The following is a 13,118-nucleotide window of genomic DNA, read 5'->3' on the forward strand; positions in this document are numbered from 1 at the left end:
TCAACTGGGCTGAAGTGAGGAAGCACTGTAGATCTCTTGAGAGGTTTGTTCTTGTTCTTGGCAGAATTCCATTCCAGCGAGGTTTGGACTGGAATATGGAATTTTGGAGATTTATAATGGAGCTAGTGCATTTTCTCTCCATAATTTCAGCCTTAGCTGTGCATACTGAACTCCAGTGTTTACCCAAATCCTGTGCCCAGGTATGTGTGCACAGTGTCAGTGGTTAGGAAAAATGGCACATAATGTGTTTGTTGTTGGTCAAATTAATTCATCAATAAAAAATAATCCACGCTGCAGGGGGGGGGGGGAACCAACAAAACAACCCAAAACAAAAAGAGCAAAACCTGCCTTTCTTAAATAAATGAACCTGCTTCCTCTCCAGCCACACAAATAATAATTAAAGATCTCTTTTAAACACAAGGGTGCTCAGGGAGGGTAGTGCCTGCACGGGGGTGTTACGATAACAAGTTAGGGAAGGCAGGGCCATTACCTGCAATAGGGAATTAACTCCTACAGATGTGTTTACAGCCTTGCCCAGTCAGACCTCCCCATTCCCTGCCCTGCTTCCAGAGCTTGTTCCCCGTTGGGTTGCCCAGCTTTGATCTCATCCCATCCCTGTGTTCCCCTTCCCAGGCTGAAGCCAGACTCGCGGCGAAGCGAGCGGCGCGGGCGGAGGCGCGGGAGATCCGGATGAAAGAGCTGGAGAGGCAGCAGAAGGAGGTAAGGCCGGGGCTTTGGGGGTGCCTGGGTTGTATCCAGGGAGGAGGATGTTCAGAGATCCTGGAACAGAGGGCTCGTCTGTGTTTTGTTGAAATAGTCTGTGTGGAGCTAATGTTGATCATAGAAAAGCTGGAAAAAACGCGGATCGTGGCAAGGATTTTATCTCGGTGAAGCTGGCATAATTATTCACAGAAAATCCTGGTGGTTAGTAATTCTTGTTTAATGTTAAACTTTGAAGTATGCAGCTTCCTTGTGGAGGTGGTGGATTCTTATCACTTCGTTAGAAATCCAATGAATATGGAAGATTCCTGGCCCTTTGTGTAACTCCAGTGGGAAGTTGTTCTGCTTCCTGCTATGAAGCTGGTGCCCTCCCCAAGTTTGTGAAAAGGATGGGCTGCTCTTGGCAGGGGCAAGGGTAGAAGCTGCACTTGGCAAAGCATTACCTACCTGGTGAACTGAACCAGAAGCTCTCAAAAGTTGTGCTTGGTGATGTGCATTCAGTGAAACGGCAGAGTGGCTGCAAGAGGGACAACAGTAATCACAATTTAGTTTTTTCAGTAGATTTTTGAAGGAGAAAGAAAAAGTAGGGAGTCTGGGGGCAAGGTCTGGGAATACATACTAGGAATTAATGTGGGACGGGAAGAAAGGGAAATGGCTTCACTCTGAGAGAGGGCAGAGTTGGATTGGATATTAGGAAAAACATCTTCCCTGTGAGGGTGGGCAGGTCCTGGCACGGGGTGCCCATGGAAGCTGTGGCTGCTCCTGGATCCCTGGAAGTGCCCAAGGCCAGGCTGGATGGGGCTTGGAGCACCCTGGGATTGTGGAAGGTGTCCCTGCCCATAGCAGGGGGTGGAATTGGATGGTTTTAAGGTCCCTTCCAACCCAGGCCATTCTGTAACTCAGTGGTCCTACATTTGCTTTAGGGTGCAGAGCAGGATCTGGTTGAGCTTTGGAGCAGTGAATCAGGAGGTGGCAGCAGGATGTGGCTCAGGATGTGACAGCAGAGCAGTGCCAGTGCAGGCTGCAGCAGCCAGCCCACAGAGAAGCTCCTGGGCAGGCTGCCCATGCTTAGCTTCTGGTGAGGCAGGTCTGGATGTGTCTCAGCTCCCTTGCTGCAAGCACAGAGCTTGGGGAAGGTGGGAGCCTTCTCCTGCTGCAGTTGCTGCTTTCTGAAGGATGTTTCTTGCAGCCTAGCCCAGCCTGGGAAGTGCTGTCACTGCTGAGCTGGCAGCTGGGGTGGGGGGACTTGGGAGCAGCCGTGGGAGGGCTGTGCTAAACAGGCACCACGTGTTTTGTTTGGGTAGCAAAGTAAATAGGGGTGTCCTGGCAGCTGACACCATCTAATTTACAGGTGACTTAATGAATCTGATGACCCCTTTGCAGATTAAAAGCTGATGCTGCAAAGGGTGTCTTGGTAAACTGAAATTTAGGTGTGAAAACTAAAGCTCCTGCAATTAAGGGCTTGTCATCTGAAAACCTGTGAAAGCTTTTTATAGATAGAAATTGGGTAGGGCAGGATGTCCCTCTGAAATACCAGAGTCATTGAAAGCTCAGCCAGATACCCATCACAATCTTCTTAGTAACTCGCTGGCATAAATGACACATTTATTTAATATTTGCACACTTGGGTATTCTGTAACTTTTGGAAATAGTTTAATCTTAGCCCCCAGATGCCAGGTAGAGATGTTAAGGATACCTCCAGGAAGTTTTTCATTGCCACAAGTGTCTTGCAGGTATAATAAAACATAAATACAGAAAATCCCAAGCAGTGATCAACACAAGATATTTGGCACCTACCCCTTCCTTGGAGGGGAACCTGCTGTGACACTGGGATCTGTACACCTGGTTCTCTGCCATCTTCATTTCCCTTTGCAAACTTTTCAGAAACATAAGGAGCGCTTTTCCACTGCTGCCATGTTAAATAACCAGAAGTTAAAGCACTTGCTTTACTACTTCAGAAGGCTTTTTAGAGCCCTAACTCCCTTCTGGGAGTTAAAAAGCAATAAATGAATTTATTGCGTGTGCGTGTAGTCTTTCATGCTTTAAGCCGTGTGCATGCCCTGGCAGGCTTCTTGTGGAGCATGGATTACTTGGAAATATATTTACACTGCTGGTCTGAGTTAAAAGTTTCCAGGTGCTACCATTACAGACTATAACTATGGCAGTGAAAGAAAGTGTTTTAATGATTTGGGTTTGGAAACTGGCTCCTCTCCTGCCCACCACCTCATATTTATGATATTTCTCAATCTTGCACTTCATTTCCCTCATTTTAAAGTAATTGGGTGACTTTTGCATGAAGAGTCTACACATAGGATCGAGAAATTGTGCAGTAGGAATAGCTGGGCTTCTGGCAGAGAGCTCTCAGTTGCAGGGGGAGATGTGGGAAAGTTCTTGTGGGAGACTGCTCTGCGGTGGGGCAGGATTGCAGGTGTGCTCCAGAGGCAGCATCATCTCCTCACCTGGCACCTCCTCGTGCCAGGCAGCACAAAGAAGGGTAACTGTGCCAGTGGTTTGGCTGTTTTCGTTTGCTTTCTTTGTTGGTTTTTGTTTTGTTTTTTTTCTCCAGGGAAGGGAAGCTAAAGAGGAGAAGGTGAGCACAAGATTCATAGGGAAGTATAAGCTGGGTACATGAAAAGTGTTTTCTGAAGTTGAAGAAAAAAGTGAGCACAAGAATTGTGACCTGATCACAGAATTCCAGCGTGTATTAAGTTGAAAGGGCCTTAAAATTTAACTTGTTCCACCCTCTGCCATGGGCAGGGATGCCTCCACTAGCCCAGGTTGCTCTGTCCAACCAGGTCTTGGACATTTCCAGGGGTCCAGGGGCAGCCACAGCTTCCATGGGCACCCTGTGCCAGGGCCTGCCCACCCTCAGAGGGAAGAATTCCTTCCCAATATCCAATGTCAGCAGTGGGAAGCCATTCCCCCTTGTCCTGTCACTCCAGTCCCTTTGTGTTCCACCATCTTTCCTGTTGGATGGCGCTCCTGTTGGAACATTCCCAATTCCCCCAGCCTTTCCCCACAGCAGAGCTGTCCCATCCCTCTGATCATCCTGGTGCTTCCTCCAGCAGCTCTGCAGGTGGGGTCTCACCTGAGCCAGGCAGAGGGGCAGAATTCCCCCCTTTCCTGCTGCCCACACTGTGGGATCAGCCCAGGACATGGGGAGTCCCTCTGAAGATAAGGGTGTTGATCACTCCTGAATCACAGAGATGTGAATCAATTTCTGTATTTATTAGAGGATGTATTCTTGATGATGAGGCTTTAGGAAAGGCACAGGTCTGACAAGCTTGAATGCTTCTGGCTTCTCATTCAGAGCTGCTTTGTTGTTGTTACCAACCAAAGATGTAAATAATTAATCTGGAGGTCTGGTTAAATTCTCTGGTTTGCTTCCACACATCAGTGAGTGCAGGACAGCTCTTATTGCCAGGGCCTTTCTGAGCTGGAAGGATAATTAAAATATGTGGTTTTTCCTCCCTTCCCTGGTTTCCCAGCACTGGTGGGAGTCAGAGCAGTGATGGGTCCTGGTTTACCATACCATGCTGCCATGCTTTTGAAACACTTGGTTTCCAGCTGCAGAGTCTGAGGCCAGTCCTTTGGCTTGTACTGTTGAGATGTGCCTGGTCCTGAGACAAATTCCTGTGTGCATTCAAGTATTTATTGTTAATTCAGGCAGAACAGCAAGCCAGGAGTGGGCAGCCCAGTTTTTCTGAGTAACAATTTGTTAATTCTCAGGGGCTACAAGGTAAAATTGGAGGAAGAATTTTTTTTTCCTGTGCATTTATTTTTTCTGTCAGAAGTTTGACCTGAAATGTATTAAACCCTTTTTTTTCCCAAGCAATATTTAACAGTAACAGTTTTGAGACACGTGAAAGCTGCAGCAGTAGGGCTAATTGCAGAGAATGCCTTCTGTAGGAGTGCTTTCTGTGTGTTCTGCTGGCAAGGCTTTAAATGTCTCTTCAAGGGCTGACACTTGGAGACCACAGTGCAAGCTGATATTAGTGCCTGAAGTGAAAAGAGGCTGATCTCCTCCCACTCCTTAATCGGTGGGATAAGATTCTTCCCTGCCAGTTCACACAGCAGATGAGCCTGTACTTCTGGTTCAAGGCAAGTGCACTGTGCTGGTCTCCTGCCTTCATTTGCAGCACTTGCTTTAAGGGCACAGCATGAAACTTGCCTTGGCTGTTTTGTAAATTCCTTCCTTACCTCACTTGCACATATTTTTCCCCCTTTGGATTCATATTTCTTTGGAATAAAATGTGCCACCAATGCTTTCTAGTAAAAAAAAAAAGGGAAAAGCAGATTCTTGTGGCTCGAATGGGGAGGGGTGAGACTGGCTATGAAACTTGGTGCTTACATAAGCAGGGAAGAAATGAAGGAGGTTTGTGGTGGTTCATCTGTGTCTTACACACTCACTGTGAAGATGCTCAGGAAAATTTGAAGAGGGATGATGTAGATGATGTTTTTAGCAGGCTCTTCTGCCACCATCTAACACTGGCTTTTTCTGTCCAGTTTTAAACCTACTTCTATGAAAATTTTTATTTTTGTGGGCAACCTCCTTTGATGAGGAAATCAGGAAAGCTGTCTGCTGTTAATACTGTGGATGAAACACATTTGGGTTTTTTGGTCATACCCTAATACAGAAAACTGTGTACCCTAATACAGGAAAGTGCTCTTTAAAGCATTTGACTGCTTGCTTAGATGTGTATTGACTCATTTTTGGGGGCACACATCTGCAACAGAGGTGATTGTTTAAAAGTGTATGATTTTTCTAAAGAGGATAATGTCATTAGAGAATCCTAAAATGGCTTGGGTTTGAAAAACCCTCAAAAACCCCCTGATTCCAGCCTCCCTGCCATGGACAGGGACACCTTTCCCTCGTGCACTGCTGAGGGATCAGTCACTTTGGAGCAGAGCTGTAATGCCTGTTGGCTGATGGGTTCCTCCAAAACTCCAGGTTTTATAAGAAGCTGGAATAGTTGAATGATGAATTTGGCTTTATCCCTGAGGCCTCCCCACCTCCCCCCACAGTGCCTGGCCTGAACAAGGGCCCCGTTGTTATCTTGTCCATTGGCAATTTGGGTCCTGGGCACGAGGCTCCTTGTGTGCCTTGCTTTGGACTCAGCAGGGAATGAATACCTGCTGTGCCAGGCCTGGAGCACTGGGCTTTGAAAAATAAGGATTCCATGGAGCTGCCTCCAGGAGTGGGTGAAAAAAAAAACAGCATGGAAAAGTTAAAGCTTTGAGGTTAATCAGCTGTGTGGTAATTGCCACATTTGAACCTGTGGTGTTTGGCTCCTGTGTGTGTGGATGAAAGGCACTCTGAGTGTGCCATGGAGAAGCCAGAAATTGGAATTGTGGTGCAGCCTTGGGGGAGGGCCCTCTTCCATTTTCCTCTCCATGGCTTTTTTAGGGAAAGGGAAGGTGGGGTGGTTACTTGTGTGGTGGGAGTGCTGATTTTTAAATGGGTCCTAATTTTCCCTCCTGTGCTTGCTGGAATGAGAATTAAAGCTGCTGAGGCATTAATCTGGGTTGTGCAGTCGTCCTTTGTGAAGGGGAACCTGATCAGGAGGGCAGGGATTGAGAGACATAAGCTTTGCTTCCCAGCACTGGGATCCAGGTTCCCATGAGGTATCCCTGAGAGCAGTGAATGCCAGGGATCCTCCAAATACCCCAAAATCTGGGGGACTTGACTGCCTTGCCCCCAGAGGATTGTGCAGCCAGCCAGGTGGTTTTGAACAAGAAGGATTCTTTGGGGTAACCAGCAACGTTTCTGGTTTCAGGAAAGATGTGAGAAAAAACCTGTTTTTTGTTTTCATGTGGATTCACAAAGCTCACCAGTCAAGGGCAGTTCTCCAAGAGCACAAAATTCAGGTGCAGTAGAGTGGCTCTAAAGGTTTTGTGTCTTATCAAAATGCTCCAAGACTATGGAACAACAGTGTCAGCAGGGCATTTATTAAAGCCTGAAAATAGTGTGAGGCTCCACAGAAACATTAAAAATTGACAGAACAACCTGCAGGGATCCTTTAAGGCCAGCAATATATGTGCAAGGAATTTCCCAGGAATTTTCACACACTGGCACTGTGCTGTGCACAGGTGAGAGGTGTGTGGGGTTGGTGCTTTTGTAACTGTGATTTATCCCTCAAGGACAAATTCTATCCTCCAAAGAGGAACAGTTGATCTGTAGTTAATGCTGTTTGCTTTTATTGTGCTGGTAGATACACAGCTCGTCCCGGGTGAGTATTTGGGCATCCATTCCTGTTTTGGAGGCAAGGCTGGAAAAATGAGAGGTCCTGGCTCACAGCTGGGCTGGGCTCTGGCCTGGTGCAAAGCCTGGGGATAAAATGTCCCATGTGCACCCCAGAGCCTGGTGGGAATGGGAACAGGAATGCTGTGCTCTAGCCAGTCACGTGGAGGAGGCCCATGATGCAAACACTGCTTTTGTCCTGCCTAAATCCACGGGGCTTCACTGTGCTCTTCTGTGTATTGATGTTCTGCTGTATTTTCTCTATAAATGCTGTTTTTTCCCTCCAGAAGGAGCTGTGGAGCATTGCTATGTATCCATCATTCATGCTAGCTTTGTTCCTTGTTTTTTCCTCTCCCTTTCCCCCCAGATCTATCAGGTGCAGAAGGTAGGGCTTGCTCGCTTTCCTTCTTGTTTGCATGCCTTCTTCTTCCCACCCTGTGAGTCTTGCTACAGTTTCACTACCACACAGCCATTTAGGTGGCAAAAGACCTCCAAGATCCTCGAGTCCAACCTTGGAAATCCTCTGAAGAGTGGGAGATGCCAAGCAGGCTGCAAATTTCTGTGTAATTCTGCCCTCCCCTCCCATAATCTTGTGGGGTGGACAGTCAAGTGCAGTGGGGGAAGATGACCCATGTAAGGTGTCTGGTCAGGCACTTAATGTGATTTTTTTCTACAGCCTGTTTGGCAAAGGATAAGCAATAGCAGAGAAGTGACTTGGCAAAGCAGGGTCACAGGAGGGCACAGTGGCTCCCTGTGTCACCTCTGTTCATGTGCTGAAGGCCAAGAAAATCACTGGAGTGTTTCAGGCTGGGCAAGCATTTAACAGGTGCCAGCAGGAAGAATGACTTGCAGATGACTTTATTTGCACAAAGTCACTGAAGGAAATCAGGGATGCTGTGTTTGAATTCATAATCCTTGGGTAAATAAATGGTATGGCCTTCAACCCGCACATTAAATGTGATTTTATATTGTTTAATCCTCTGTCATCTCAGTTTAAAGTCATGATCTCTTCCCTCTTCCCAGTTTCCTTTCCACAATGATGGCAAAGAGGATGATAACGGTAGCTCTAACTGAGGTCACTTGCCATGTAGAAACAGAGATTTTGGGGTTTGTGTCGTGATGTCTGGCTGAAATAACAGCCAGACATCTGAAAAGAACTGAATATAACAGCCTGGCTGTTCTACACTTTCAGCATGTGAGCTGAGTGGCACCTAGAAACAGAAATAACTCCCAAGGATTTTTCCAGGGAGGGAGAAAGCACATTTTTCTTCAAGCCTGCCATTTTCTACCTTATTGAATATTTCTCTTTTTTTTTTTCTCCTGAGTGTTTTTATTGCTTGCTGAGTGCTGAATGTCTCCCTAAACCACAGTGTGCTTGGTTTTGTTCTGACACTCCAGCTGCCCTAACTGCATGTTTCAAAGCCTGACCCAGCCCTGCATGTGCTTCTTGGGAGTGCTGTTCTCCTCTTTGAGTGTGTATGTATATGAAAAGAGCTGCTCAAATCATGTGCTCTGGTATTTAATCCTGGCCCCATGAATTTGGCAACAAGTCCCTCTCACTCCTGGTTTTATTTCTGGAGTTGACTGCGCGCTGAGTGACTCAGTGTCTGCCCATGGATGGACAGGCTCCTTATTAATCTTCTTTATGGGAATTAATTTAACCTCCTGGTGCACAAGCGGCCCCCTGGGAGCCAAGGAGGTTGTTTACTGTTGGTGTCCTGACATGGATGAGGAGATAAGTGGGTTATGCTCCCAACATCCCATGGTGAGTTTGTGAGTCCGGCAGTTTCACTGGCACTCAGTGAGTGAATCGCATCTGGAATTCTCTCTCAGTGGTATTAACATCATTAATTATTGAATGGTAATATCACTTTTCAAGGTGGAAGGGAACCTGAGTCCAGCAAGGGCCTCTAACTGAAACCTGAATGAATAGAAAAGCAGCATTTCCTCCTTCAACCCATTGGAATCAGGCCCCTGGGGGCAGAACAGAAGAGTTGGTGTAGAGGGAGAACTGAGAAAAGTGGCTGTGAGGGGTCAAAATACTTGAGAGCTCAAAAGCTGCCAGTTCAGTCCAGTATGACACGTGTTCTTTAAAAGATTATAAATTAAAATAGTCTCTGGCAGTCTCATTCATTAAGATTTTTCTTCAGGGGATGTTAAGCATGTAGCTGAGTAATTTGAAATGGAGAAGGAAAAGCCTGTAAGTGGAACCTAAACTGTGACATAGCAAGTCTTGTAAGGGCTGTTTCCTTATCTGCCTTTTGCAAGGCTGAATTCATAAACCAGTGTCAGACAGTGAGAGGGCATGAAAAGAAAGCAGCAAACCCTAAAAAAAATTACAATGTGTTTATGGATCCTTCCTATGCGTGAAAAAGGATTCTCCATTTTAATATTGTGTTTCAGTTTTTTAAATTGATGTCTAGTGTTAGAAAATGTTCTCAGTCTGTTAATGGCTAAAAAGCCTCTAATAAGGCTTTACCTGACCTGCTTTACTACAAAGCATATAATCTGTAGGTTCTCATCGTGTACACAGCTCTGGGAGTTCATGGAATTCTCAGGGATCATTCTCAAGCTGAGATGTGCATGACAATTACTTTTATAACAAGCTGGTGCATGGGTTATGAATCTGAAGTGGGAATAAAGTAATACAGCACTGAAGAACGTGCTGCTGTTTGGTTTGGTTTATCAGTAAATGGTGAATGAGGTTTTAAGGGTGAAAATAAAATTACATTAATACCATTGAGCGAGTGCTAAAACCAGAGTGCAATACAGAACAGGTTCCTGATTTTTTTTAAAATAATTTCCTAAGGTTTTGGCTGTTGATACTCCTGCTTCCTCAAGCCTGTAAGAAAGCTCTAAAATACATATTCTTCCTTAATTAAGTAGGATTGCCATTTGCCTATTGTTGCGCTTTAAGCCAGTGATTTTAATTCACACAGGAATCATTTTAATGGACACCATTAAAAACACAAAATTCCTGAGACCAGATTTGCAGGCTTCTTTGGGGAGGAAGAAAAGTCCCATTAAACCTGTGGATCTTTGAACAACTTGCTGTCTGGGGGAAATTCAAGTTCATTGGGAAGTTCCCAGTGTTGTCTTGCCTGCACTGGTGGATCTTGTCCTCTTGTACCCTTGTTGGTGCTGCCACTGCTCTCAGGTGGGTCAAACGTAGGCAAAAAGCCTGGTGCTCTGAAAGGAGCTCTGTGGAGCTCTAATGCAGCAAATCAGGGTGCCCAGAGATGAGTTGTGCCCAACTTGTCTGCCCAGTTTGACAGACCTGTACGGGAAACATGATTTGACAGCAATTTTCCTCCTGGAAGTGTCCTGTGCTCGCCTCCCTTGTAATGAGTCTTGACTTAACTGGGTCAGGAATTCAAGACTCATTACTCTCCTTGCTCCTCTCCCCCAGCACAGGGGGTTTTGCAGTGCTGAGGGAGAGGAAGCTGCTGAGCACCTTGGTGATGCCCAATCTCCCCTTTCCCCTTTCCAGGCAGCTTTTCCCAGGCATTCACTCCGGTGCCACGCGGCACAGCTCTCACTGGCACAGTCATGTGGAGCTGTGTGGTTTGGCCAAGGCCTGGCAGTGCATGCCTAAATGTTCTGTGTCTGCTTTTCTCATCTAAATTCTGGTTTTTTTCCCTTTTCTGTCTGTAGAAATATTATGGGCTGGATACTAAGTGGGGAGACATCGAGCAATGGATGGTAGGACTTGATCAACGTAGCTCAACAACTTTTACGTGTGGCAGTTCTGTGTAGTTCATAGAGCTTGAGATCCCTCCAAGTAGGTATTTTCATCCACTGGGAGTGTGAGTTCCACTCCAAGCAATCCCACAGTCTTGCTTTTCCAACTGAAATGTGAGTTTTGATCAGCTTAAAACAGGCAAGGACTGGGTTAGAGCCATCTCTTTTTACACACCTGTGTCCACGCTATCGTTGGAAGATCAGGTTAGGGTAAAAACCTGTTAAAGCCCCTTGGGATGCAGGGAGTAATTGTGCTCATTTTACTTTTTGTGGGTTTCATCACCACTTGAGTCTTCTTAAATCTGCCTTCAGGTAAATTGTGGGCAAGTTTTACTCATGCTGTTTCATTTCCCTTAGCACTTACTGGCCCAGGGAAATCCCTCAAAGGAATTATTACTGCCATGTGGCAATCCTCACTTTTTTCCAATAATACCCTGCTCTGGATTTTAGAATTTGCTAAAACCAGTGAATACCAACTGCAGACTTGGCCACTAGCAACATCTGACTGTTTTAACACCCATGATAGGAGATGAAGTTGCTAATGGGCTGGAAGTCACTGGCTTCAAATGTGTTTCAACCCTAAGTTTATGAAGCCAGTTAGCAGCCATGCCAGCTGAAAGCTGTGGCCTTGCCCTGCAAAACTGAGTAGTGAACACTGGCAAAGGCAAAACTGAACAGCCAGCTTCCAGTGTGGAAGGTAACTTCCCAAACTCCCAATTCCTTGGTCTTTGATAATTAATCAGTAAATACTGGTCTGCATGGACCACCCACCCACCCCAGACTCACACTGGGGTCTCTTCAAATCCTTGCTGGATGAGCATATCTCCACCTTACTGGCAGTTCCCTTGCTTGGAAATCAGCTCACCTGTGACAATCTGTTGACTACAATATTAAAACTTTTTTTTTTTTTTGCTGTTTTCTACTGCTGTTTTTAAATTCAGTGGCAAATCCATTTGTTAAAACCATCTTGTTGAAATGTAAAACATCTGATGGCATTTCCAGTGTCACAGAGGCTGTGTAGCAGAGAGGAATTTTGGGGTCTCAGAGGAGGGAGGAAGGGTTTTTCTGCTTTGACAGGGTGTCACCTCCTGTTGTTTGGTTTAACTTTACTGGCTCCTAAGAGTGGCTGGAGTTCAGTGTGTGTTTCTGGAAGGCTCTGTTGCTGTGTCTGTCCTCTCAACACCTCCCTCTGTTTTCTCTCTGCTGCCTTGGTAGGAAGACAGTGAGCGTTATTCCCGTAGAGCCCGAAGAAATGCCTCGGTCAGTACCTGCTTTTGCTTTTTCTGTTCAGCCAGACATTTCAGATTAAGAAAACAGACACTGTATAAGTGTACAAGTCACTTCCTTCTCAAAAGAAAAGGAACCAAAACAAGCTCCCACCACCCTCGGCAAGTGGAAACCCCAAAGCCACTTCCTGACTTCTCTGCCCTCTCTCCCCAGTCACTCCAGGGAGTTTTTGCAAACATGTAAGAATAAAGGGGGTGGAAAGGGGGAAATAACCTGTTTGGAGTGTTTAATGTTCATTAAAGGGCCAAGAGCATAGAGCAGGGAACACCTGAGCAAGCTCCTGCTTCACCCTACAGTAAAATGCTTGACTGTTTCTTGGGCAGGGTGTGATTTCATTTGCTTTCTGCTTATACTTCCAACGCAATTCTTTTGTAAAAACATTGAGTTTGTGCATCTTTCCCTTCCTCCTGTCCCATCAAAGCCATCAGTGCCTGTTACCTGTGTTCTTTTCACTGTTTTGGTTTTTTTTTTGTCTCTACGCTTTCTCTCGCTAGGCTTCGGATGAAGATGAGCGCATGTCAGTGGGTAGCCGTGGAAGCCTGAGGGTTGGTAAACTGTGCAACCTCTGTGTGCATGTCTGTGTGTGGCTGTCACTGTCCCCTGTGCCCCCACACTCCGAGGGGACTGTCCTGGACGTGTTCCATGTTGGGTTTTTTCAAGTGGATCACTGATTGTCTCCAGTGTGTGCCCCGTGCAGGGCCCTTTGTGGTCACTGCTCTTCACTTCTGCAGGAGGGACTCAGCCAAGACATTGGTGTCTGCATGCACCTTGTGGGCTCCCCTGTTTCACTCCTGCAACTGGAAATTTGGGAAGGGGAAAGTGCTGGTGGGGTCAGTGTTTATTAGCCCAGGAAACCAGGAGTGATTGATCAGTGGAAATAAGTGTTGGGCGCTTTGGAATTGCAGGTGAATCCTCATAAAATAACAGAATATCCTGAGCTGGAAGGGACCCACAAGGGGATCATTGATCCAGCTCCTGTCCCTGCACAGACACCCCAACAATACCACCCTGACATCCCTGAGAGCCTTGTCCAAACTCTCCAGGAGCTCTGGCAGCCTTGGGACTGTGCCCATTCCCAGGGCAGTGCCCAGCACCCTCTGGGGGAAGAACCTTTCCCTGGTATCTAACC

The 13,118-nt window shown here is 46.3% G+C and overlaps 1 protein-coding gene across 25 annotated transcripts in view; it reads left to right on the forward strand.

Annotated features, from left to right (window-relative positions):
• Positions 1-13,118, forward strand: part of LRRFIP1 (LRR binding FLII interacting protein 1) — a 106,446-nt gene that overhangs the window by 45,089 nt on the left and 48,239 nt on the right. For 20 of the 25 annotated variants that reach the window (XM_071434300.1, XM_071434301.1, XM_071434302.1 and 17 more), the window contains exons 2-6: positions 634-720; positions 7,329-7,346; positions 10,616-10,663; positions 11,918-11,962; positions 12,484-12,534. In XM_071434300.1, the coding sequence (XP_071290401.1) occupies positions 634-720; positions 7,329-7,346; positions 10,616-10,663; positions 11,918-11,962; positions 12,484-12,534 (249 nt within the window). The remainder of the gene's footprint in view (positions 1-633; positions 721-7,328; positions 7,347-10,615; positions 10,664-11,917; positions 11,963-12,483; positions 12,535-13,118) is intronic. The other 5 variants (XM_071434297.1, XM_071434298.1, XM_071434299.1 and 2 more) reach the window with 2 other exon arrangements.

Source organism: Agelaius tricolor, unplaced genomic scaffold (assembly GCF_023055355.1).
Source record: "Agelaius tricolor isolate 1412-34295 unplaced genomic scaffold, bAgeTri1.0.p SCAF_10, whole genome shotgun sequence".
In the NCBI taxonomy this organism is placed as follows: domain Eukaryota; kingdom Metazoa; phylum Chordata; class Aves; order Passeriformes; family Icteridae; genus Agelaius; species Agelaius tricolor.